The sequence below is a fragment of the Lonchura striata genome, chromosome 28 (genome assembly GCF_046129695.1).
Source record: "Lonchura striata isolate bLonStr1 chromosome 28, bLonStr1.mat, whole genome shotgun sequence".
Lineage (NCBI taxonomy): Eukaryota > Metazoa > Chordata > Aves > Passeriformes > Estrildidae > Lonchura > Lonchura striata.
The window spans coordinates 6,410,224-6,430,200 of NC_134630.1; the positions used below are offsets into that span (position 1 = coordinate 6,410,224).

At 64.5% G+C, this 19,977-nt stretch overlaps 3 protein-coding genes across 3 annotated transcripts in view; 1 reads left to right on the forward strand and 2 right to left on the reverse strand.

Moving 5' to 3' along the window:
• Positions 1-1,580: 1,580 nt before the first annotated feature.
• On the reverse strand, positions 1,581-4,508 carry ATP5F1D (ATP synthase F1 subunit delta). Its single transcript, XM_021546165.2, has 5 exons — positions 4,340-4,508; positions 3,483-3,636; positions 3,021-3,109; positions 2,456-2,584; positions 1,581-1,703 (listed from the first exon to the last, which is right to left on the reverse strand). The coding sequence occupies exons 1-4, from the start codon at positions 4,472-4,474 to the stop codon at positions 2,462-2,464; spliced, it is 501 nt and encodes a 166-aa protein (XP_021401840.1). The 5' UTR covers positions 4,475-4,508; the 3' UTR covers positions 1,581-1,703; positions 2,456-2,461.
• A 1,131-nt stretch (positions 4,509-5,639) lies between these two features.
• Positions 5,640-13,228, forward strand: CBARP (CACN subunit beta associated regulatory protein). The gene is made up of 10 exons (XM_021546173.2): positions 5,640-5,701; positions 7,806-7,877; positions 8,433-8,578; positions 8,670-8,731; positions 9,036-9,201; positions 9,269-9,443; positions 9,638-9,790; positions 10,116-10,323; positions 10,434-10,617; positions 10,922-13,228. The coding sequence occupies exons 2-10, from the start codon at positions 7,830-7,832 to the stop codon at positions 12,096-12,098; spliced, it is 2,319 nt and encodes a 772-aa protein (XP_021401848.2). The 5' UTR covers positions 5,640-5,701; positions 7,806-7,829; the 3' UTR covers positions 12,099-13,228.
• Positions 13,229-13,422: 194 nt separating this feature from the next.
• Positions 13,423-19,977, reverse strand: part of STK11 (serine/threonine kinase 11) — a 32,349-nt gene continuing 25,794 nt past the window's right edge. The window contains exons 8-10 of the mRNA XM_021546166.3: positions 19,178-19,371; positions 15,379-15,598; positions 13,423-14,223 (exon numbers count right to left, since the gene is read on the reverse strand). Coding sequence (XP_021401841.1) covers positions 15,390-15,598; positions 19,178-19,371 — 403 coding nt within the window. The 3' untranslated portion in view covers positions 13,423-14,223; positions 15,379-15,389. The remainder of the gene's footprint in view (positions 14,224-15,378; positions 15,599-19,177; positions 19,372-19,977) is intronic.

Below are 19,977 nucleotides of genomic sequence, written 5' to 3' on the forward strand. Positions count from 1 at the left end.
GTGAGGGGGGCAGGACCGGATCCCTCGGCCCCCCCAGCTCCCCTGGCGCTGGCGGGAGGCAGTGGGAAGAGCTGGTGAGAGGACGCTGACGGAGACACTTTTTTCCTGTCCTAAAAATAGCAGCTGGCCGTTTCCCCAGCTTCCCGGCCTCGCCAACGCTCTTCCATTAGATGAAAAACCCAAGGCAGTCACCTTCCGTCAGCGCGGCTGCGTGTGCTGGGGGAGGCTCACGCAGCCGAAATAGCAGCTGGGGACAGAGAGGGGCAGCGGGAGAGGGAAGGGAGCCGGCCGGCCCCGGTATTTCCCAAGATGTTTTAATTAGTTCAGCTCTGATTGTGAAGCTTTGTTCATGCTCGCTGCAATGTCTGACCTTTAAGGGAAAAAAAAAAAAAAAAAAAAAAAAGGGAATGAGAGGGGAAGGGGAAAAGGCACTGGAGCAGCTCAGGAGCTGGAAGTCGGCTGAGCTTCAAATAGGCTCCGCGTCAGGCACTCGGAGGCTTTTAATAAGCCACAGAGTGAGAAATTTAACACCACAGGCTCTATTTTTGATCACTTGTGAACGGGGGGGGGGAGAGAGAAAGACAGAGTGAGCGAGAGGAGGGGGAGGAGGTGGTGGTGAGGAGGCAGCCAAGATCACATCCTGGGTGGCAGTGCCGAAAATAGCCGTGCCCCGCTCCGAGTGCAGAGTGGCGCGGGGCACGCGGGAGGCTGGAGTGGGAGCACTGACCTCACAGGCAGCCAACGCTTCCCAGGCTGGAACACCGCAGGGAAAAGGGGATTAGAGCCATGCAGAGGGAGGGATGGAAGCTCTGAGCAGCAGTGGAAACCCGAAATCCCTCTGGAAAGGCGTGGGAGGGTGGCATGGAGCGAGGGGCCCGGCAGCAGCTGGTGCAGCAGGACATGCAGGACGCACATCCCAGATGCCTGGCACAAGCAGAGCTGTCCCCTTGCCCAAACCTACCCCTTCCCAGTGGTGCTGCGGCTCAGTGAACCTTTCCTGCTTCCCAGGGCTGTGAGGAACCCTGAGGAACCCCAGGTGGCCTCCTCAGACAGGGCTGCACCCAGCAAGCAGAAGCAGCAAGCTCAGCAGAGCAGCTCCAGCCATCCCCAGCAGGAACGGAAGCAGGAAAGATTTCCATCATGCAGAGCATCTGCTTCCCTCTCCACACCCAGCCCGTCTCCAGGAGCAGGGGAAGTGCCCCTGGCAGCAGCACAGGATGGGGCAGCTGCTGTCCAGCTGTGGAAGCACCCTGCCTGCCAATGTGGGTTCCTGCAGAGCTGGAGCCGGGAGGCTGAGGCAGTGCTGGGACAGGATGGCTCTGGAACAGATCTGTGCTCCTGTGCTGCTGAAATCCCACAGTCCAAGTGGTTACTGGAGATGGAGGTAGCTGGAGCACAGAGAGAGGATTATAAACCTGTCTGATGAACCTCCTGGGGGCGAGTCTCCCCCGGGAATGCCCAGCCAAACCCCAGGGCAGTGCTGGTGACCCCAGGGTGAATCTGCCTTGGGGCAGGAGCTGGGAACTGCTCCTGGCTCCAGCTGCAATTGCTGCCTGGGAAGAAGGCGATGTGCCACAAGGGAGGGTCACATTTCCTTTTAATTGATCAGAATCGTTTCTCCACCTCCATTTGTCCTGTTCCATCTGTACAGCCAGGGAGCAGAACAGGGACAGGCTGGGAGTTCTGCATCCACAGTGGGATTCCTGCAAAACACAAAGAGTGGGGTCAGGTTAGTGGGGGTGGGCTCGGCTGGGCCGTGGATCCCAATCCCAGGGCTTGGCAGCTGCACAACTGCTGTGAGTAAACACGAGCCAGCAGCTCTCCAGGACCAAAGAGCACCCGGAGCAGAGATCAGGAGGGAGCAGGAGCTGGTGCCCTCCTGTGCTCCAGGCTGAGCCTGGAGGAGGCTGGCAGTGACTCACAGCCCTGCACAGCACACACTGCTGCCATTCCTGGCTGCCAGCACGTGGGAAGGGAAGGGATGAGGCACAGTCTGTGCAGGACAGAGCAAAAAGAGGCCACAAGGTAAGAGCCCAGCCTCACCCCCCCTGAGACTGAAGCTGTTTGTCTTTAGTGGGAGAATGTGCAGCAGAGAACACGTGCTGCTCTCCCCGTGGGGCCCAGCATCCCCACTCTGCCCCCAAGTTGTCCCCAGATGTGGCCAGTCCCGGTGGGGACATGGGGAACCAGCGAGGCCCCAGCAGTGACCACAATTCCCAGTCTGTCCCAGCACTGTCCACCCAGCCTTGTCAGGGCTGAACTGCAGTGTCACAGCTGGGCTGGACCCCACAGTGCCACAGCCCAGACCCTGCAGCCCCCCATGGGGACCCCCATGAGCCCCCCAGAGCTGAGGCCTCACCCTGGCAAGGGACAGCTGTGGTCACTGCTGCCCAAAAGCAAGGCAGATCCTTTCGCCCAGCCCAGCAGGCCCTAGAGCAGGTGTGGATTTACTCACCTACATTTACTCCAGAGCCTTCACCAGGGCTTCGTTAGCTTCTACCTTAATCTGAGCTTCTGCTTTAGCAGCTTCATCAGACGCTGCTGCCATCTCTGACACAGCTTTCTCCAGGTTGGATTTTGCAGTCTGGGCATGAGGGCACAAGGAATGTGTGTCACTGGGAGACACTGCAGGAGAGGGGATTGTCCTTCCCTCCCTCCCCTGCAGCCACTGGTCCTTCATATGGATGCCAAGGACCCACTCACTTGGGAGCCTCACGGAGCTACAGACACAGCTGTGCTGACCCCAGACACCTTATCAGCAGGGAAAAGCTGTTCTGGAGGTGAAGACAAGGTCAGTGTCTGTCCAAGGGGTGGGAAACGGAGTGGAGATTTACGACTGCAGAGCTCCCTCTCTCCTGAGAGCTCACCAAGGAGGAGCCCCAAGCCTCTGATCCCAAAATGTAGTAGGGGTGCAGACACAACCCTGGGTTCTGGGCACAGGAAGCTCCCAATACAAGGTCCCCAGGGCAGAGAAGGGGAGCAATTTCTCCCCAGGGCTGGTGAAATCTCTGGGTACTCACAGCCAGGTCCAGCATGTCCATGGTCACTGCCTCCTCTGCCAGCACCTGCACCGTGGAGTCGGCGTGGACACTGACAGAGCCGCTGCTCACTGCAAGGCACAACGTGGGGCAGCTCAGCCAGGGCTGCCAGAGGGGCTCAGCCCTGCCATCCCCACCATCCTTCCCCAGAACAAATCCTCACCCCCCTCCTGTCACACTTCCAGCATTCAGGGACTCAGCTACCACCCCAAGGCAAGCTGGAGAAGGGGATGGTCCCAGAAAGCCTGAGCAGAACCAAGACCTGACCCCAGCAGCCCACAGCTCCCAGGATCAACTTCCAGCAGCCCCTGGCAGGCTGGGAAAGCAGAAATCCCTGGAAATGCACCAGGCCACACCTGGATGGGCAGAGCCTCCTTTGTGCTAGAGCCAAGAACACCAACCCCACGCACACCTTTCCTCCCCAGCTCCTCCTGCCTCGCTCACCAAAGTACTTGGTGGCTGTCCCATCCTCAGCATGGACTGTGACAACGCCCGGCCGGAGCACCTGGAGCGTGGGGACGTGGGATGCCAGGATGCCAAAGGAGCCGGTCAGCGTGGGCACATCCACCTGCTTCACATTGGCCCCGTTGTAGAACACCTGGATGAAGAGGGCAGAGAGGCGCAGTCACCAGGGATGGGGGGATGGAGAGCCCAGGGAAGAGCCCGTGCCAAGGGAGCAGCTCAGCTCAGCTCCTGGCAGGTTCAACACGTCCAGGTGTGCCCAGGACAGGCCGCACCTGCACAGGATCCAGAGGAGAGATCCTGGCAGAGGCACTGGGGAAGCGTTCCCAGCTCCCAGGGGCACGGCGGGGAGGCGGCACATGGAGACACCGAGTCGGGAGTGGGCGACAGGCGCCGGTACAGCCGGGAGCAGCCTGGGAAGGGCGTGGGGAGCCCGGCGCTGCCGCCGCGCTGCGGCCCACGCTGTCCCTGTCCCCAGCGCCAGCCCGGCCCTGCCCCGGGGACAGCCCCGGCCGGGCCTGGCAGGCACAGCGGGTCCGCTGGCACGGCGGGGAGGGCCGCGCCGGGAGCACCGGCCCCGGGCGGCCCCGGAGCGCTGCGGTGGGGCCCGAGCGCCCCGGTCCGGCGGACGAGGCCCGAGGTCAGGGCCAAGGTCAGCCCGGTGCCAGCCCGGTGCCAGCCCGGCCGTGCCCCGGGAACCGCAGAGCCCCGGGAGCGGAACAGCCCCGCGGCGGCGGCAGCACCGGCCGCGCCCCGCCCGCCCCGCGTTCCCTCAGCACACACCGGGCGAGGCGGCGGCGGCGGCGGCGGCATCGGGAGCGCGGCCGCGGCGGGCCTACCTGTGTGGGTGAGGCGAAGGTGAAGGCCATGGCAGCGGGGCCGCCGGCGGGATCGGCATAGCCGCGGGCGGGGGGCAGCGGCGCCGAGGGCCGGGCGAGGCGGAGGAGGCGGCGGGCGCACAACATCGCGGCCATGGCGGCAGCGGCGGCAGCGCGGGGCAGGCCGGGACGGCGCCGGACCACAGCTCCCGACGCGCCCCGCGCGCCGCCCGGCGGAGGAAAAGCGCGCTGCGCCGCGTGGCATTATGGGAGCTGTAGTCTCCCCCCGCCCGCCGAGTGCCGTGGTGCGGGGCGGGGGGGGCCCGCGCCGCCGCCGCACCGAGCGGCCGCCGCGCCCCCGGCCCCGGTCCGGCCGTGCCCCAGCGGCTCGGGGCGCTCCGGGGCACGGGTGGGGACAGGGAGGCGGGACAGGGATGCGGGCAGGGCTATGGGACAGGCAGGGGGACAGGCAGGATAGGTACAGGTAGGGATGCAGGCAGGGATGCAGGCAGGGATGCAGACAGGGATGCAGACAGGTATGCAGGTAGGGATGTCAGCAGGGATGCAGGTAGGGATGTCAGCAGGGATGCAGGCAGGGATGCAGGCAGGGATGCAGACAGGGATGCAGACAGGTATGCAGGTAGGGATGTCAGCAGGGATGCAGGTAGGGATGTCAGCAGGGATGCAGGCAGGGATGCAGGCAGGGATGCAGGCAGAGATGCAGGTAGGGGCGGTGCGGGCAGGACTGGTACACACACCTATGAGGACAGGAGTGCAGGCAGGGCTGGTGTAGGCAAGGGTGGTGCAGGCAGGGATGCAAGGAGGAGCGCTGCCAGGGCTGGAGCAGGCAGCAGTGTAGTCAGGGCTGTGGCGGGCAGGAATACAAGCAGGGATGCGGGCAGAGGTAGGGGAAGGGACGCAGGCAGGAGGTGCAGGCAGGGCTGAGGGGGAGGGCTGTGGGGCAGGGGTACCGGCAGGGCTGTGGGGCAGGGGGTACCGGCAGGGCTGGTGCAGGCAGGGCTCTGGGGCAGGGGGTACCGGCAGGGCTGTGGGGCAGGGGTACCGGCAGGGCTGTGGGGCAGGGGTACCGGCAGGGCTGGTGCAGGCAGGGCTGTGGGGCAGGGGTACCGGCAGGGCTGTGGGGCAGGGGGTACCGGCAGGGCTGTGGGGCAGGGGGTACCGGCAGGGCTGTGGGGCAGGGGTACCGGCAGGACTGTGGGGCAGGGGGTACCGGCAGGGCTGGTGCAGGCAGGGCTGGGGCAGCCCCGGTCCCCACGTGACGCCCGCGCCGCGCGGGGGCGGCTCCGGTTCATTCATAAATCCCGGGGCCGCCCCGCCGCACCGAGCGCAGCGGCGGCGATGGAGCCCCGGTCTCGGTTGTAGGTGAGTGTCTGGCTCCGCCGCCTCGCGACAGCCCCTATCGCGACACAGGGAGCCGGCCCGGCCGAGGGGAGACCATCAAACCCTACCGCGCCGAGAGGTCCCGGGGGCTCCTGCCTCGCTGTCACCAGCCCTGTCACCAGCTCTGCCTGCATCCCTTATTCCTGCCCCACATCCCTGTCCCACATCCCTGCTCGCATCCCTCATCGCTCATCCTACATTCCTGTCTCCATCCCTGCTCCACATCCCTGCCTGCATCCCGCATCCCTGCCCGAATCCCGCATCCCTGCCTCCATCCCCGCCCCACATCCCTGACTGCAACCCCGTCACTAGGCTGGGGCGCGGGGCTGCAGTCACGGGGGGCAGAGCGGGTCCCCCCCACGCCCCCGGCCCAGCCCCGCTCCAGCCGGACCCCGTGGGTCGCACACACGCGTGGGGCGCAGCACCGGCCCGCCCCCCGCACCCCTTCCCACGTGCGGAGGCGCGGCACCACCGGGATCCCCCGACCCCGAGCCCCCGCCCCGGGCACTGGCGGCGACCCCGGGTCCCGCCCCGTGTCCCCCCCGGGGGGGGACAGCCCGGGGACCGGCCCCCTCCTCCAGACAATGGCCGTCCTGTTCCTGTCGGGTCGCCATGGAGACGGGATTCCTCCATGATGGGGAACAGGAGGGACATTCTTCCCGCTCCCCCCGGCCCCCCGCTCCCCCTGCCTCGGCCCTGAGGGTGCCCCACAGGGATCCCGCCCGTGGGGCGCCCATGCCACGTGGAGCCGCAGCCCCCTCGCCCGGGGTCCCCCCATGTGGTCGGAAGCGGGACCCCCCCCCAAACCCCTTTACCCTTTCTCGGGGGTCGCGGGGTGGGTTCCCTCACCTCGTGCTGCATCCCACCCCCTTGGAGAGGCGCGGGGCCCGCTGTAGGCGGGGGGTTCCCAACACCCCGATATCCCTCCGAGGGGTTGATACCCCGACCTGTGACAGGGCTGCGACACGGCTGCCCCTGCGCTGTCCCCACGAGTGACAGTCCCCACCCCTTCACGGGCTCCATTCACATTTTTCACTGACCTAATTCTTCCAAGCGGCTTCCAAGTGCCCACCCCTGCCCGCTCCGGGGGTCCCCGGCACGGCATCGCCGGGCTGCGGGCAGAGGTAGGGGAAGGGGCGCATCGCCCCCAGACTCAGCCCCTCCAGCAGCCTGGGGACACCCGGGGGGACAGCCGGAGGGGACACACAGCCTCGCAGCGGGAGCTGGAGCTCGGAAGCCCCCGGGGAGGGCCAGACCCTCGGGAGAGCGATGAGGATGAGGTCCCCGCCGGGTCCCCAAAGGCCGCAGGGCCGGTGCCGCGGAGGAGGGGAGTGGGACCCCCGTCCCGGCGGCTCTCGGTCCTCGGGAGCTCGGCGCGGCCCCCCCGGCCCCTCGGTGTCCCCCCCGCGCGGACAGCCCGGTGACGGAGCCGCTCTCGGCATGACTCACGAGCGTCACCCGTCGCGCTCCGGCGACACCCACGCCACGAGCCGTGGGGCGGCCACCTGCCCCCCGGCCCTACCGGGAGCCCCCGGCGCGGCTCCCCACGAGCTTCCGCGGCCCGGGGGTCCCCCGGCGGCGGGGCTGGGGCTGCGTTTGGCCCCCGGGGACCCCCAGACCTGGGGCAGGCATTTCAACCCCCGGGCCAGCTCTGGCCACCGGCACCAGCCACGGTTTGGGGACTCCGGCCCCAGCCGGGCGTGGGGACCGTGGCCGCTCTTCGCGGGGCCGGGGGTTGTGCCCACGCGAGTCCGGGGGCTGGGCGCGGGAGGTGGCTGTGCCCGGAGGGGGTGAGGGGCTCCGTGGGGAGGGGCAGCGGTTCTGCCCTCTCCTGCCCATCCCTCCATCCCTGCTTCGCTCCTGACCACACCCTCCATCCCTTCCTCCTTTCCCTGAGCACACCCTCCCTTCATCTCTCCATCCCGGTCCCTCCCTCCATCTCTCCATCCCGGTCCCTCCCTCCCGGTCCCTCCCGGCAGCTCCGCACCGCGGTGCCGGGCAGGGGCCGGGCAGGAGCCACCGCCGCCGCCCCCGGCCCGGCTCCGCCGTCCCGGCCGGTGCCTCCCTCTGTCTCCCCCCGCCCCAGGACACGCTCGGGCCGGGACAGACCATGAGCGATGACCCAACACCCTGGGACAACGGGACCGAGAGCGCCACGGTGAGTCCTGCCTGTCCCTGCCTGCCCCCGCCTGTCTCTGGCGCCCCTCCCCGCGCCGCCAGCCTCGGGGTCCCGCGGGACGGAGGATGCATGTTCGGAGCTCCGGGGTTCTCGCGGCTGCCGTGGGGCTGGCGTCTTCACTGGGGTGGGGACGGCAGCAGCCCCGCTGTCACCCGCTGCTCTGCCAGCGCTGGCAGCGGGTGACAGTTCTCGGCGCCCCGTGCGCCGCTGGGATGCTCTGGGTGCGGGGGGTCCGGGGGCCTGGGCGCTGCTGCCGGATCAGCCCCTCTGCCCCGGGCAGGGGGAGACAGCACCGACCCCCGCGGTGGGGCAGGGCTGGGGGTCCTGTGGCCGTCCCCATTCCCAAGCCCGTTCCCACTCCCAGCGGGCGCGGGGGCCGCGGGCGGCTCAGCCTCCCCGGCTGCGTTGCCTTGGTGCAGGCAGGGCCCGGGGGCGGCGGGGGCAGCGCTGCCGTCAGCGCGGCGGGGGCAGGTTTGGGGTGGGCCGGGCTCCCCCAGCGCGTCCCCGGGGCTCAACCCCCTGGAACCCGGGCAGGCGGTGCCCGGCGAGGTGTCCCCTCAGGATGGGTATGTGCTGCTCCTCGCCCTGCTCTCCATCTTCATCGGGGGCACCCTGGTCCTGCTCTCGGGCATCCTGATCATCTGCCGCCGCTGCTGCGAGGCCGACCGCCGGCACTCCAGGTGGGCGAGGGGTGATGTCACTGTCCCCGGGGTGTGTGGCACCGTCGGGAGGGGCCTGGCCCGGGCACCTCTGACCCTTCTCCCCCCGCAGAGCCAGCGATGACCCTGAGAAAACCAACACCACTTACCTGGATGACTCGCAGCAGGCGCAGGGTGAGTGACCCGAGTGCTGCGCTGATCCCCCCCAGTTGCATCCCAAGTTCTGGGGAAGGAAGTGAGGCAGCTCCTGGGCCCTCCCCTCCCAAGGTGCAGCCCCCGACCCCGCAGCAGTGACCACCACACACCCCTTTTGCCCTCCATTGTCCATCCCTGGCTGTGGAGCAGGACTGGCAGCTGGGAGCGGGGAATTCCGGGCTGGCATTGGGGCCATGAGTGCAACAAGTTTGCCAAGCCTCAACTGGGGCAGCTGGGGTCCACGATGGTGAGGGGAGCTGGCTGCTGACCCCCTTCTCTGCAGATATCTCTGGCAAAGCGGAGGACCCTGAGTGCCTGTCGTCCTCCAGCTACCGGGATGCGGAGAGCGAGCGGTTCCTGTCCTCCAGCTCCTCCACCGCCCGGCGCGTCTCCTTCAACGAGGCTGCGCTCTTTGACCAGGGCAAGAAGACCCAGGAGAAGGGGAGGAGGTGAAGCTCTGGGCTGAGTGGGGGACAGGGAGTTGGAGCTGCCCCTCCTGACCCGGCTGTCCCACAGGTACACGCTGACAGAGGGGGACTTCCACCACCTGAAGAACGCCCGCCTGACTCACCTGCACCTCCCGCCGCCTGCCCTCAAGATTGTCACCATCCACGAGTGCGAGTCCAGCGAGAACAGCCTGGCCATGACCCCCCGCCTGCCCCCGCCCAAGCCTGGCCTCGCCATCTTCCAGGTGAGCCCTTGGTGCCCGAGGGACAGAGGGGACACAGGGGTCAGGCATCCTGCAGCACCCCAGGGAGGCACCGCTGGGCCCAGGATGAGAGTCTCAGGGCATTGCTGGAAGTACAGACAGGAGGTCCTGGGGTGCAGGGGCCCCTCCTTGTCCCCACCCTCGTGCAGACCCCCTGAGCGTGCTCTGCCTTGCAGCCCCCCGCAGGGGCCCTGCCCCGGCCAGTGCTCCCCAGCCATGCCGTGGGCCCCAGCTCAGCCCTGCCCGGGGACACCTACAACTCCACCGTGGACACCAGCTTCACAGAGGCCAGCCCATCCGCCTCCTCTGACTCCGGGGAGGGGCCTTCGGTGAGTGCTGGGGCGAGGGGCTGGGGCTGGGAAGGGGCTCCCAGCCTGCACAGCCCCAAGGGTCCTGTCCTGCTCCCTCCCTGCTCCCCCAGATCCCATCCCTGCCCCCTCGCTCCGTGCCAGGGCTCAGGAAGAGACGTGGGCATCCAGCTAGAAATAGGCTCTGCCCCCCTCCACCCCCACCTCGTCCCTGCCCCGGGGGACATTTGTGCATCTGCTGCAGCCCAGCTCTTCGGAGAGGACAAAGGAGCCGAGTGGGATGCGGGGGCGCTGGGGAGGCATGCTTGGATCCGAGCAGGCACTCACGGCCCCCCCGTACCCCCAGTTCACAGCAGCACCCAGGAGCGGGAAGGCGGCTGGGGCGGGCAGTGCCGGCCCCGGGGAGCACCCCCAGACCCCCCCCCAGGGCACCGTCCTGCAGTTCTTCACCCGCCTGCGTCGCCACGCCAGCCTGGACGGGGCCAGCCCCTACTTCAGGATCAAGAAATGGAAGCTGGAGAGCACCCAGCGGGCGTCCAGCCTGGACACCAGAGGTGGGGCTCAGCGGGGCCCCCCCGGGCTGTGCAGGCGGGTGGGCGTGTGTGGGTGGGGGGCCGCTGGTGCCGCTTGGGTTGTCCCCCCAGCCCTGCCCTGTGCCCCCCAGGATCCCCCAAGCGCCGGCAGTTTCAGAGGCAGCGGGCGGCCAGCGAGAGCATGGACCAGGAGGACCGGGACCCCCATCAAACCGACATCATCCAGTACATTGCCCACACGGACGACGTGTCCTTCCACCCCGCGGGGGGCCCCTTCCTGCCCTCCCCCGCCAGCCCCCCACCCTCTCTCGGCAGGTATTTTTCAGTAGATAAGTGGGGATGGGGATGGGTGAGCCGGGCAGGGCAGAGGGCTGGGCATGGGGGGCTCCCACCTCTGCGGCTCTTGCGGGGCCACCGGCTCTGGGGTGAGGGGTCTGGGGAAGGCTGCTGAGGGGGAGGGTGGGTTGGGACGTGGGCACGGTGGTTGCGGGCAGCACGGAGGACCAGGTGGCACCACGGCACTGCTGTGGAGCCCGCAGGGGCCGGGCTGGCACATCCCTGCCCGCTGCCTGCGGGGTCTGCCCGTGTCCCTGACGTGACACCGGGGTGCTGCCCGCAGGCTAGAGCCGGGCGAGGGGGGCGCGGGCAGCCCCGGCGAGTGCAGCGTGCCCGAGCAGCCCAGCGCCTACCACGACATCTGGAGCCTGCGCGCCTCGCTGGAGCTGTACGCGGCCTCCGAGCGCAGCAACGACCAGGACTCGGTGCGCAGCGACGGCGGGGACAGCGTCTCCTCCGCCAGCGGCGTGCCCCCCTGCCCTTCCCCTTCCCTGGATGAGGCTGAAGGCCCTGAGGAGAAGTTCTGGGGTCGGCCCAAGGCGGAGGAGTCGGAGCCCGGCACACGCAAGCTGCTGCAGATGGACAGTGGCTACGCCTCCATCGAGGCGCCCAGCCGGGGGGGCGAGGAGGGCCCCCCCAAGGACCAGACAGCCTCCGAGAAGCGCATTTGCTTCACCAGCGCCGGGCGGAAAGGAACCATCTTTGAGAGCTTCGAGGGCCGGGACCCGGAGGAGGAGGAAGACGAGGAAGAGGAGGAGGGGGGGAGCACGACCCTGGGCGCGGCGGGTGGGGGACACCTCCGTCCCCACAGCCCCCTGGCCTGGTCCCCGTACGGGCAGATGTTCCCGGGCCGGGAGGGGCTGCCCCGGCGGGACTACAGCATCGACGAGAAGACGGACGCGCTGTTCAACGCCTTCGTGCGCCACGACCCCCAGTTCGACGAGTCCCCGCTGCGGGGCAAGCACCGCTCCCGCACCCACCTGCGCAAGCAGTGGCAGCACACGAAGCAGTTCAGCGACCCCGGCGTGCGGTACCCGGCGCTGGAGCGGCACCGGACCCCCCTGCGCCGCGGCGACAGCGCCAACTACCCGCTGGACTCCCGGTTCCACAGCCCCCTGCCCCGCATCGTCAGCGCCGGCGACGAGGAGGCGGCGGAGGCGTCCGATGGGGTCCCCCCCGGCCCGGCGCTGCCCGACCCCGAGATCCAGGTGATCGTGGAGGAGCCCGGAGAGGCAGCCCCCGAGCCCAAGGCTGGCTCGGAGCCCCCTGAGGACGATGACTGCCCCGGCTCCGGGCGGTGCTTGGGGCTGGGCTCCGGCTCGGAGCTGATGGACAAGATCGCCGGCGGCCTGGAGGAGCGGCTCTACGGGCACCTGAGGAAAGCGGCGGAGAGAGAGACCCCCGAGTGCACGGTGGCCGTGGCGGCCAGTGATGCTCCCCCCGACCACAGCACGGTCTAGGCCCAGCACGGGGGGGAGAGACCCCGGCACAGGGGGGCTCGGCCCCCGCCGGGGTTCAGGGCTTCATCCCCTCCCGCTGCCGGCTTCGTACCCTTCCCAGTGCGGGAAGGGGGTCCCGGCCAGGCCAGGAGGGCACGGGGGGACCCCCGGCTGTAACTCAGCACGGGGGTCCGGTAGCGTGGGGTGGCCGAGCCCCCCGGCTCCCGGGAGCGAGGGCCTGGGCTGGGGGAGCCCCGGGGGTCGGGGCACGGTGGAGAAGCCGCGCGTTGGCCGGGGCTCAGCGTCGAGGGACTTGGCCGAAGCCCTCACCCCGCTGAGTCCCCGTGGCACCTCGGCTCTCCCCTCTCTCCGTGGTTTTACAAGCAATAAGCCTCTCCTCCGGCCGGGAACGTCCCCGCCAGGAAGGGGCCGGAGCTGGGTGTCCCCGCTCCGGGGGATGCTGCGGTGCCACCCCGGCCAGGGGTAGTTTGTGGGGGGCAGTCACCTCCTCAATCCCAAACCTGCCGCCCCCCAAGATCTGCAGGGAGCCTGGGATCTAAACTGGAAGCAGGGCCAGGGGGATTCTTGAGGGGCTCAAGCACCTCCTGGGGGACCCCCCACCCCCAGAGGGGCAGAGGGGAAAGGATCGGCCCCGGGGACCCCAAAAATACCCCCTGGAGGGGTGAGGGCTGCCCGATGCCTGCCCTGGTGCTGCCCCCCGGGCCAGGGTACAGGGTGAGAGCAGAGGGGGCATCCCCAGCATGTGCTGTGGGTGACCCCCAGTGCCCCCCACCACCCCAGGAGCCCAGGGGGGGCTCAAGGATATTTATTGATTTTTACAGAGGCTGCTGCTGCTGTTCTGGAGGTGGGGGCGGGGTTGGGGGGGGCATGTTCACTTTTTATTGGGTTTTTATTTTGTGTTTCAAAGAATGGGTGAAAAAGAGGAAAAAAAAAGAAACTGCCCCAGCCCTACCCTGGCTGTGGCACCTGGGACTCGGCAGCGGGGGGGAGGACAGGCAGGGCCCCCCCAAACCCCCATTGCATGCGAGTAGAGGCCGGGTTGCCCCTTCCCTCTGTGCAGGCTCTGCCCAAAGCTCTCCCTCCATCACCTCTGCGTTTTTAAGTCTATAAACAAAAGAGAAAAACCCAAACAGTGACATCTCTGAGCTCTTTTCTTACCTTCTGCCTCCAAGGATGTGGGGGTGTGGGCAGGGGGGCTCCGGGCCTGGCATTGCCCCACAAGTGCAGGGTTTTTCTGGGGGACTGTGCCCTTCCAAAAGGAAAAGGAGGAGGGGCTGGTCATACCCCTGACCCTGCCTGCTGCAGAAGGAAGGACATGAAACCCACCTGCTGTTTTCACTTTATTTTTCTTTAAAAAAGAAAAAAAAAAAAAGAAAAAGAAAAAAAAGGGGATAAAAGAAAAAAAAAAAAAAAGCAGAAAAAAAGCCAAGTGGCTGCCACCACCCTGATCCCTTTGGAGCCCAGATTCCTCCCAAGTTCTGAGCCCTTCCTGGGCCCTGTTCCCTTCCGAGCCCCCGTGCAGCATGCAGGTGTAACAGAGTTCTGCTTTGTCTTAATACCTGTTTTTTTTTGTTTTTTTTCCTCATCTGGTTTATTTTAACACATCACGATGTGTAGGAATCTCTAAATATACTGCAAATATAAACAAAACAAAAAACAAACAAAGAAAAAAAACCCCAAAAATAAGAGGAAAATATATAATATATAACAGTAGTCTAAAACATAAAGTGCACGGCAATGGCTTTGCACGACTCTACACGGCCGGGGGGCCTGGCAGGGGGGAGGGGGAGGGTCCCCACCCCCCCAGACCCCTCATCCCACCCTTCCCATCGCAAAATTAAAAACAGAATCAGTGTCTTGATTGGCAAAGAGTGATTGGGGGGAAGGGGGCAGCGTCCTGGCAGCCGCAGAGTTCAACTCCCAGGTGTCCGAGGGGGAAGGTCTGGCCACTGCAGCTTCGTGTCCTGGCGCTGGCCGGAGCAGGGGGTGCAGGGAGGGAAGGGGGGCTGGGCTCCTTGGTTGGTTTCTTCTGGTTTCCTTTTGGATTGCAAACACAGTCCAGTCCCAGGAGAGAGGCAGAGCTGGGGCAAGGAGGGGGACACAGGCTGGCCTGGGCCCAGGGATGCTGTGGGGAGAACAGAGAGAAGGGGGTTAGGGATGGCAGGGGCTGCCCAGTTTGGGGTGCTGGCTCTGCTCCTGCTCTGCACCCTGCCCTGGGACTCCCTCTGGCATCCTGGGATGGGAGCGAGGGGCCCAGGATCCCTGTGCTGTCCCTGGAAGGTTTTAGAGGCTCCCACAGCACGTGGTCCCTCAGCCAGGTGAGCCCAGACCTGCCCAAAGCGAAAACAGTGCCAAGGAATGTTTTATGCCAAGGAGGGGAGCATCCCCTTCCTTCTAAAGGTTTCTAGGCTAAGAGGGGGAGTGACCCAGCCAGGCTCGGGCAGTGCTGGAGGAGCTTCCTCTCCCTGCAGCAGCGGGAGGAGCAGCAGGTCCCGGGGAGCTCCATCCCAGGCTCCGGCTGCACTGACTCCCCGCAGGTGACTCACTGCCCCCATGAATTAAAGATGGAGCTGCCACGGGCCTCTGACAGCTGCAGGGGGAGGATCTGGCTTTTATTTTGGGCTTTTTTCACACCACAAAGCTGGTCGTGATCCAGGAGATAACAGAGCTCAGCCCCAGCAGCGCCGTGACGAGCATGAGGCCGGGGGCGGATGAGGCTGAACATGAGTCACTGCTGGCTCCGTTATGAATGAGGGGTGGGAAGGAGGGGACAGGGCTTGGAGCTGGGGAGGAAGGAGCCGGAAGGAAAGGGGGGAAGCAGGGAGTGGGCTCAGCTTCCCCTGGAAGTGGCTTGGGCATGGCAGTGGCCTGGCCACGGGTGACAGGGGCAGGTCCCATGGGAGCCTCTCTGGGGGCACCCTGGGGCTCGGCATCCCTCTGTGCTCCCCCAAATCCAGGCAGGGAGCAGGGCAGAGGGGCCGTGGTGCCAGGGAAAGGGGGTGCCATGGCACAGCCTAGCCACAGCCCAGGAGGGGAAAGAGATCACTACAGCACCTCTCACATGACAGGGCAGAATAGAGCAGGGCACGGGGGTCTCCTCTGGGCTCTGCACCCCCAGCACCACAGGAGATCCAGACCCTGGCTGCCAGGCACTCTGCAGAGGGATGCTCAGGACCCAAACTACAAAACACCCCTCAACTCCCTCCCCGTGCCCACGGCTGGGGCAGGCTCAGCTGTCCCCCAGCTCCGTGGGGCAGAGCCCGGCGTGCCCCAGCAGTACCTGGGCAGAGCTCACTGCTGCTTGCAGGTGGAGAGCTTGCGGATCTTGCTGCTGGCGGAGCAGGCCTTGCGGGAGGGGTTGGAGGAGGCGCTGGCCCGGCGCTCGCCCTTGGCCCTGGCGCTCAGCTGCCCCGGCTCTGTCCCGTTCATGCACACGGCCTTGGGCAGCCCCTTGCCGCGGCTCTGCCCGTTCTGCCCGGCCTCCTCCTCAGGCACCTGTCCTGCAAGGGAACGGCCACAGTGAGGGGCTGGCGGCAGACCTGCAAGGAGCATCCCCTTCCCAGTGTCCGGGGTGGATCCTGCTCCTGCGGGAAACCCGAACCTGTTCCTGCGCAGGAGGGAGGGATCCCCAACCCGGGATGTGCGAGGCTGGGAGCCTGAGACTGCTCCTCCCTCCCTGCTGCCCTCGAGGGCTGGTTTGGACCCTTTCCCCCAGCACACGCAGCGTCCCCTCCTCCCTGCCCTGCTCCAGACCCCAGGCAGCAGCCCAGCTCCTCTGGGGAGCTGTGGATGAGGTCGCTCCTCTTCCTCCTGCCTTCTCTGCAGGTCCCAGCCCCAGGTACCAACCTGGGGTACAAGCAGGGGTTGGGTGTGTTTGCAGAACGGGGCAGCCTCCCCTGGCAGGGCCGGGGTTCAGCTGTGTCACTGTCCCCTGAGGGAACACCCCATGGGTGTCATCAGCCCTTCTCCCTCCTCAGCTCCTCGTGACTCAGCAAAGCAGGTGAAGAGCCATTTCCAGAGGCATCTCCTGCTGCCACAGCCGGCGCTGGGGTCACGTCCCCTCGCTTGGGGAGTGACAGAGGGATGTGGCTGCATCCCGGGGTGCTCCCACCAGGAGCACGGCGCAGCCCCAGCCCAACACGGGGCTGAGGAGAGGCTTCGTCAGGCCCCTGGCTCCCCCCTACCGGATCCAGCCGAGGCAATTTCCTTCCAGCAGGAACGTCACGCTCCAGGGCCCTTCAGTTATGACTCAGAGGTTTGAGTGGAAGCAAAGGCTGTAAGACGATTATGTATAATTTTCTTTAAAGGATGCTCAATCCTTTCTCTGCCAAGGCCGGGCGGGACGTCAGCTCCGCTTGCGCCAACCATCACCCCACTGCTGGGAGCCGGGGGGGGACACACAGGGCTGCTCTGGGGGAGCACGTTGGGGGTCTCCCCTCGGACCCCTGTGCCTTGCCACATCATCCCTGGCCACTGCCAGAGATGGGGAGCGAGGGGTGGGTGTATCCTGGGATACACGTGCAATTGATTTCCTCCTGGACCTCCCCCTGTATCCCTCCCAAGGCTCCCAGCGCTGCCACAGCTTCCAGTCACTGCCTCGGGGCTGCTTACCTGAGCACTCCTGCCATGAGAACAGACAGGGACTGACTGACCAGGGACTGCTCCTGGCTCCTGGCACCCAACCCTGGCACTGCTGGGGCCAGTGGCACCTGCAGTGCCCAGCCTGGAACTCTGGCCCAGCCCAGCTCAGGGACTGCAGGGATGGGTGCTCTGCCCCCCTCCAGGGCATGTGCCAGTGCCTCCAGCACTCTGGCAGTGATTGGCACATGAGCACAAAGCTCATGGCCCTGCTTATGGACTCCTCCAGGGCTGGAAAGGGCTCAGGGGGCCAAGTTCTAGAAGAGACACAAAGGCCCCAGAGCCTCGAGGCATGGGGCTCCCACGGGTCAGGCCACAGCCCCAGCACGGCACGGCTGCAGCACCCCAGAGCTCCAGGTTTTTTGTGCCATCCCACCAGCACAACTGCAGAGCCTCAAACAACCCCAGTCAGAGCAAAGCTGAGCACTGCTCCTTCCCCTCCCTCGGCTGAACTCGGGCCAAGTCAATTAACATTTCTGACTGGGGAGGGAAAAAGAATCTATCCAAACAGCTCACTTGTCTTTTGTGTGACTCTTCCCTCCTCCTCTCCTTCCCTGCTTCAAAAGCACAGTCCCGGGAGTCTATTATGGATATCGAGGAGGGAGGTGAATCGTGAGCTAATTTTACCTCCTTCACCAATGACAGTTGCTGACGTTCAAATTAATGAAAATAAAAATTCAGCACGGGTTGAAGTCTTGGCAACTGCTGCCCCCGCGGAACCGCTGACCCAGCGCTGTGTCTGCCCGAGCAGCTCCTGCCCACCTCACCCTCACCACCAGCAGGGCTAAAAATAATATAAATAAAGGGAGAGCTGAAAGAGGAACCAGGAACGTGGCTGCTCATCCCTGCCACCCCTCACATTCTTAATGGCTCCGCATCCAGCTCATTCAGGCACCAAAAAAGGTTTCAAAATAACACCGCAAAGAGCCTTTGAATCGCTGTTTGTCAGACTGAGCACACAGGCACCATGAGCAGCCAGGAATGCAGCTTCCTGAGCACCAGGCTTGGCTCAGGAGCTCCAGCCCTGGCTGTATTTTCCAGCCTCAGACTGAAAATCCCAGGAGGAGGTGCTGCAGGATGAGGTTGCAGCAGAGGAAGGGTTAATGTAGGATAGGAAAGAGCAGAGCTCAGCCCCTAGACCTGAGGCAGCACAAAAGCACAGAGCAAGACCAGGAGGATCACATCCCTTCACTGCACAATCTGGGGAGAGGATTGAGGATTCTGCCTCCAGGCCACAGCCATCCTCCTCTCCATCCTCTCCTAGCACTTCCCTGGATGGGATGTTTAACACCGATTGAACCAAGGGCTTGGAACATTTACATCTCCCCACAGAGCTGCATGAATCTTTAAATAACCCTTTAAAAATGAAAGCACTTCCTCAAAGCCCCTTCTTCCTCTGAAGAACACAGGATTTAATGAGGTTTCCTCTTTCCCCCGCCTCAAACCCAACACCCACCCCCACCCGTGAGTCACTCACACTCCTGCTCTGGCTGCCCAGCAGAGCCACAGCTGAACTGATCCCCCATCTACACGGGGGCTTTTCATTTATATTTTAATATGGGATCACTGCTAGAAATGCAGCACTAGGCAGGTTCAAAGGGATGCTGCAGGAAGACTTTGGTGGAGAAATTAATATTGATTCCCTCTGCAGCTGCCCCCGCCTGTGCAATGCCTCACAAAGCCACCGAGGGTCTGTGCTGGGACCCTCCTCACCCTGCTCCTCCCACGAGTGTGTTCCCAGTGTTGAGGGGATTCCTGCCCACCACAAACACTGCACATCCCACCTCGCCAGCCCTTCTCATCCTTTACGTCTCTAATCCCTCTGAAACAGCACAAGTTACATAGAGAACATGGAAGATCTTCCAGTAATCTGCCTGTCATCTGCCACAACAGCTCTGATTTGGGTTTAAACGCTGCTGTTGGTATGAGGAACGTGAAATTCTTGGTGTCAGTGCTCCCAATGTGATCCTTATCCTCAGACACCTGCCAGCACAGGGCTCACCCTGCTCAGCTGGGATGGACATGGAACTGGGGAAGGCAAGAACCAGGCTGGGACCAGTCTCCCAGCATGCAGGGGATCCCCTAAATGTGCCACATACCCTGAAGGCAGAGTCATTTCAGGGTTCTGTTCACAGATAACTCATTCTAGCAAAACTGGTCCAAAGAATTAACTGCAGAGTCCAGCAGCAGCTGTTCCTGGGAGAAGGGAAGAAGCTGGCACAGGGCTAACACTGGGATGGGCAATCTGGTTGATCAAATCAAGGACTGAGGAATCTGGAGCATCATGGCTCACTCATACCATTCCACAACCGAGAATCTCCTCTGCTGAAAGGATTATTCAGACCTTGAGGCCTGAATAAAAAACCTTTAAACACACACACAAAAAAAAAAAAAAAAAAAAAAAAAAAAAAAAAAATCCCCCACAACCACTTCTCCCCTACCTGGTACTGTGAAGTCCTGAGTGTAGATGATATCATCTTCAATGTCATACAAGTCATCATCCTCTTCCTCATTGTAGCCATGCAGATCTTCCAGGTAAGGCACCGCCGTCATGCTCCTCCACCTGTCCTTTGTCTCGGGGCTGGGAGGGATGGGCACCAGCGCCTCTGCCTGAGCGTGTTTCTTCCTAAACCAGCTGCAGAGAGCCCAAGGGCAGAGCTGGGTCAGTGCACCAGGCATGCAGAAGTCCTCCAATGAGCCCACCCCCAGCCCACCCCAATATTCCGAGCTGGGAGCTCCACCCATGCCAGGTCAGGAGAAACCAAAAGGTCTGGCCAGGTGTCAGTGTTGGGGTGTGCTGAAGGACACACTGGGAATAGGACAGGAACAGAGGGACAGGCACAGAGGGCAGCTCAGGACCGTCCTCTCCATCACCAACTCCAACCCAAACTACCTGTAAGTCAAAATACACCAGCAGAGCTGCCAGAGCTCCTGAGTTTTATTATCCAAGCAAGCAGGATAGAAGGAACTTGCCCTATCCTGAAGCTGAGAATGATCCAGCCCAACAGACACAAGTTTGCAGGATCCCAGCCTGAGGAGAGGGGCAGTAACTGCAGCAGCTTCCTCTAAAAGCCAGTTTGCACCAAGGCCACAGCAGAAATGCTTCTAGTTTATCTTTTTATCCCCCCCTGTCTCAAGGGACTCCTATCACCACCAAACCCTGTGCTGCCATCTGGCCAGGAAAGGATATCGTCTCCGAAAGCTGCTCTTAATCAGATCAGGAATCCAGCAGCCTGCTTCC

Bases quoted from the DNA above. Each gene is read 5' to 3' on its own strand.
- ATP5F1D (XM_021546165.2), bottom strand. From the start codon at position 4,474: ATGGCCGCGATGTTGTGCGCCCGCCGCCTCCTCCGCCTCGCCCGGCCC. The intron at 3,110-3,482 runs GTGAGCGAGGCA...TGTGCCTTGCAG, and splicing joins GACAGCCACCAAGTACTTTG to TGAGCAGCGGCTCTGTCAGT. The intron at 2,585-3,020 runs GTGAGTACCCAG...CCTCATGCCCAG, and splicing joins TGGACATGCTGGACCTGGCT to ACTGCAAAATCCAACCTGGA.
- CBARP (XM_021546173.2), top strand. From the start codon at position 7,830: ATGAGCGATGACCCAACACCCTGGGACAACGGGACCGAGAGCGCCACG. The intron at 7,878-8,432 runs GTGAGTCCTGCC...GAACCCGGGCAG, and splicing joins ACGGGACCGAGAGCGCCACG to GCGGTGCCCGGCGAGGTGTC. The intron at 10,618-10,921 runs GTATTTTTCAGT...TGCTGCCCGCAG, and splicing joins CCCCCACCCTCTCTCGGCAG to GCTAGAGCCGGGCGAGGGGG.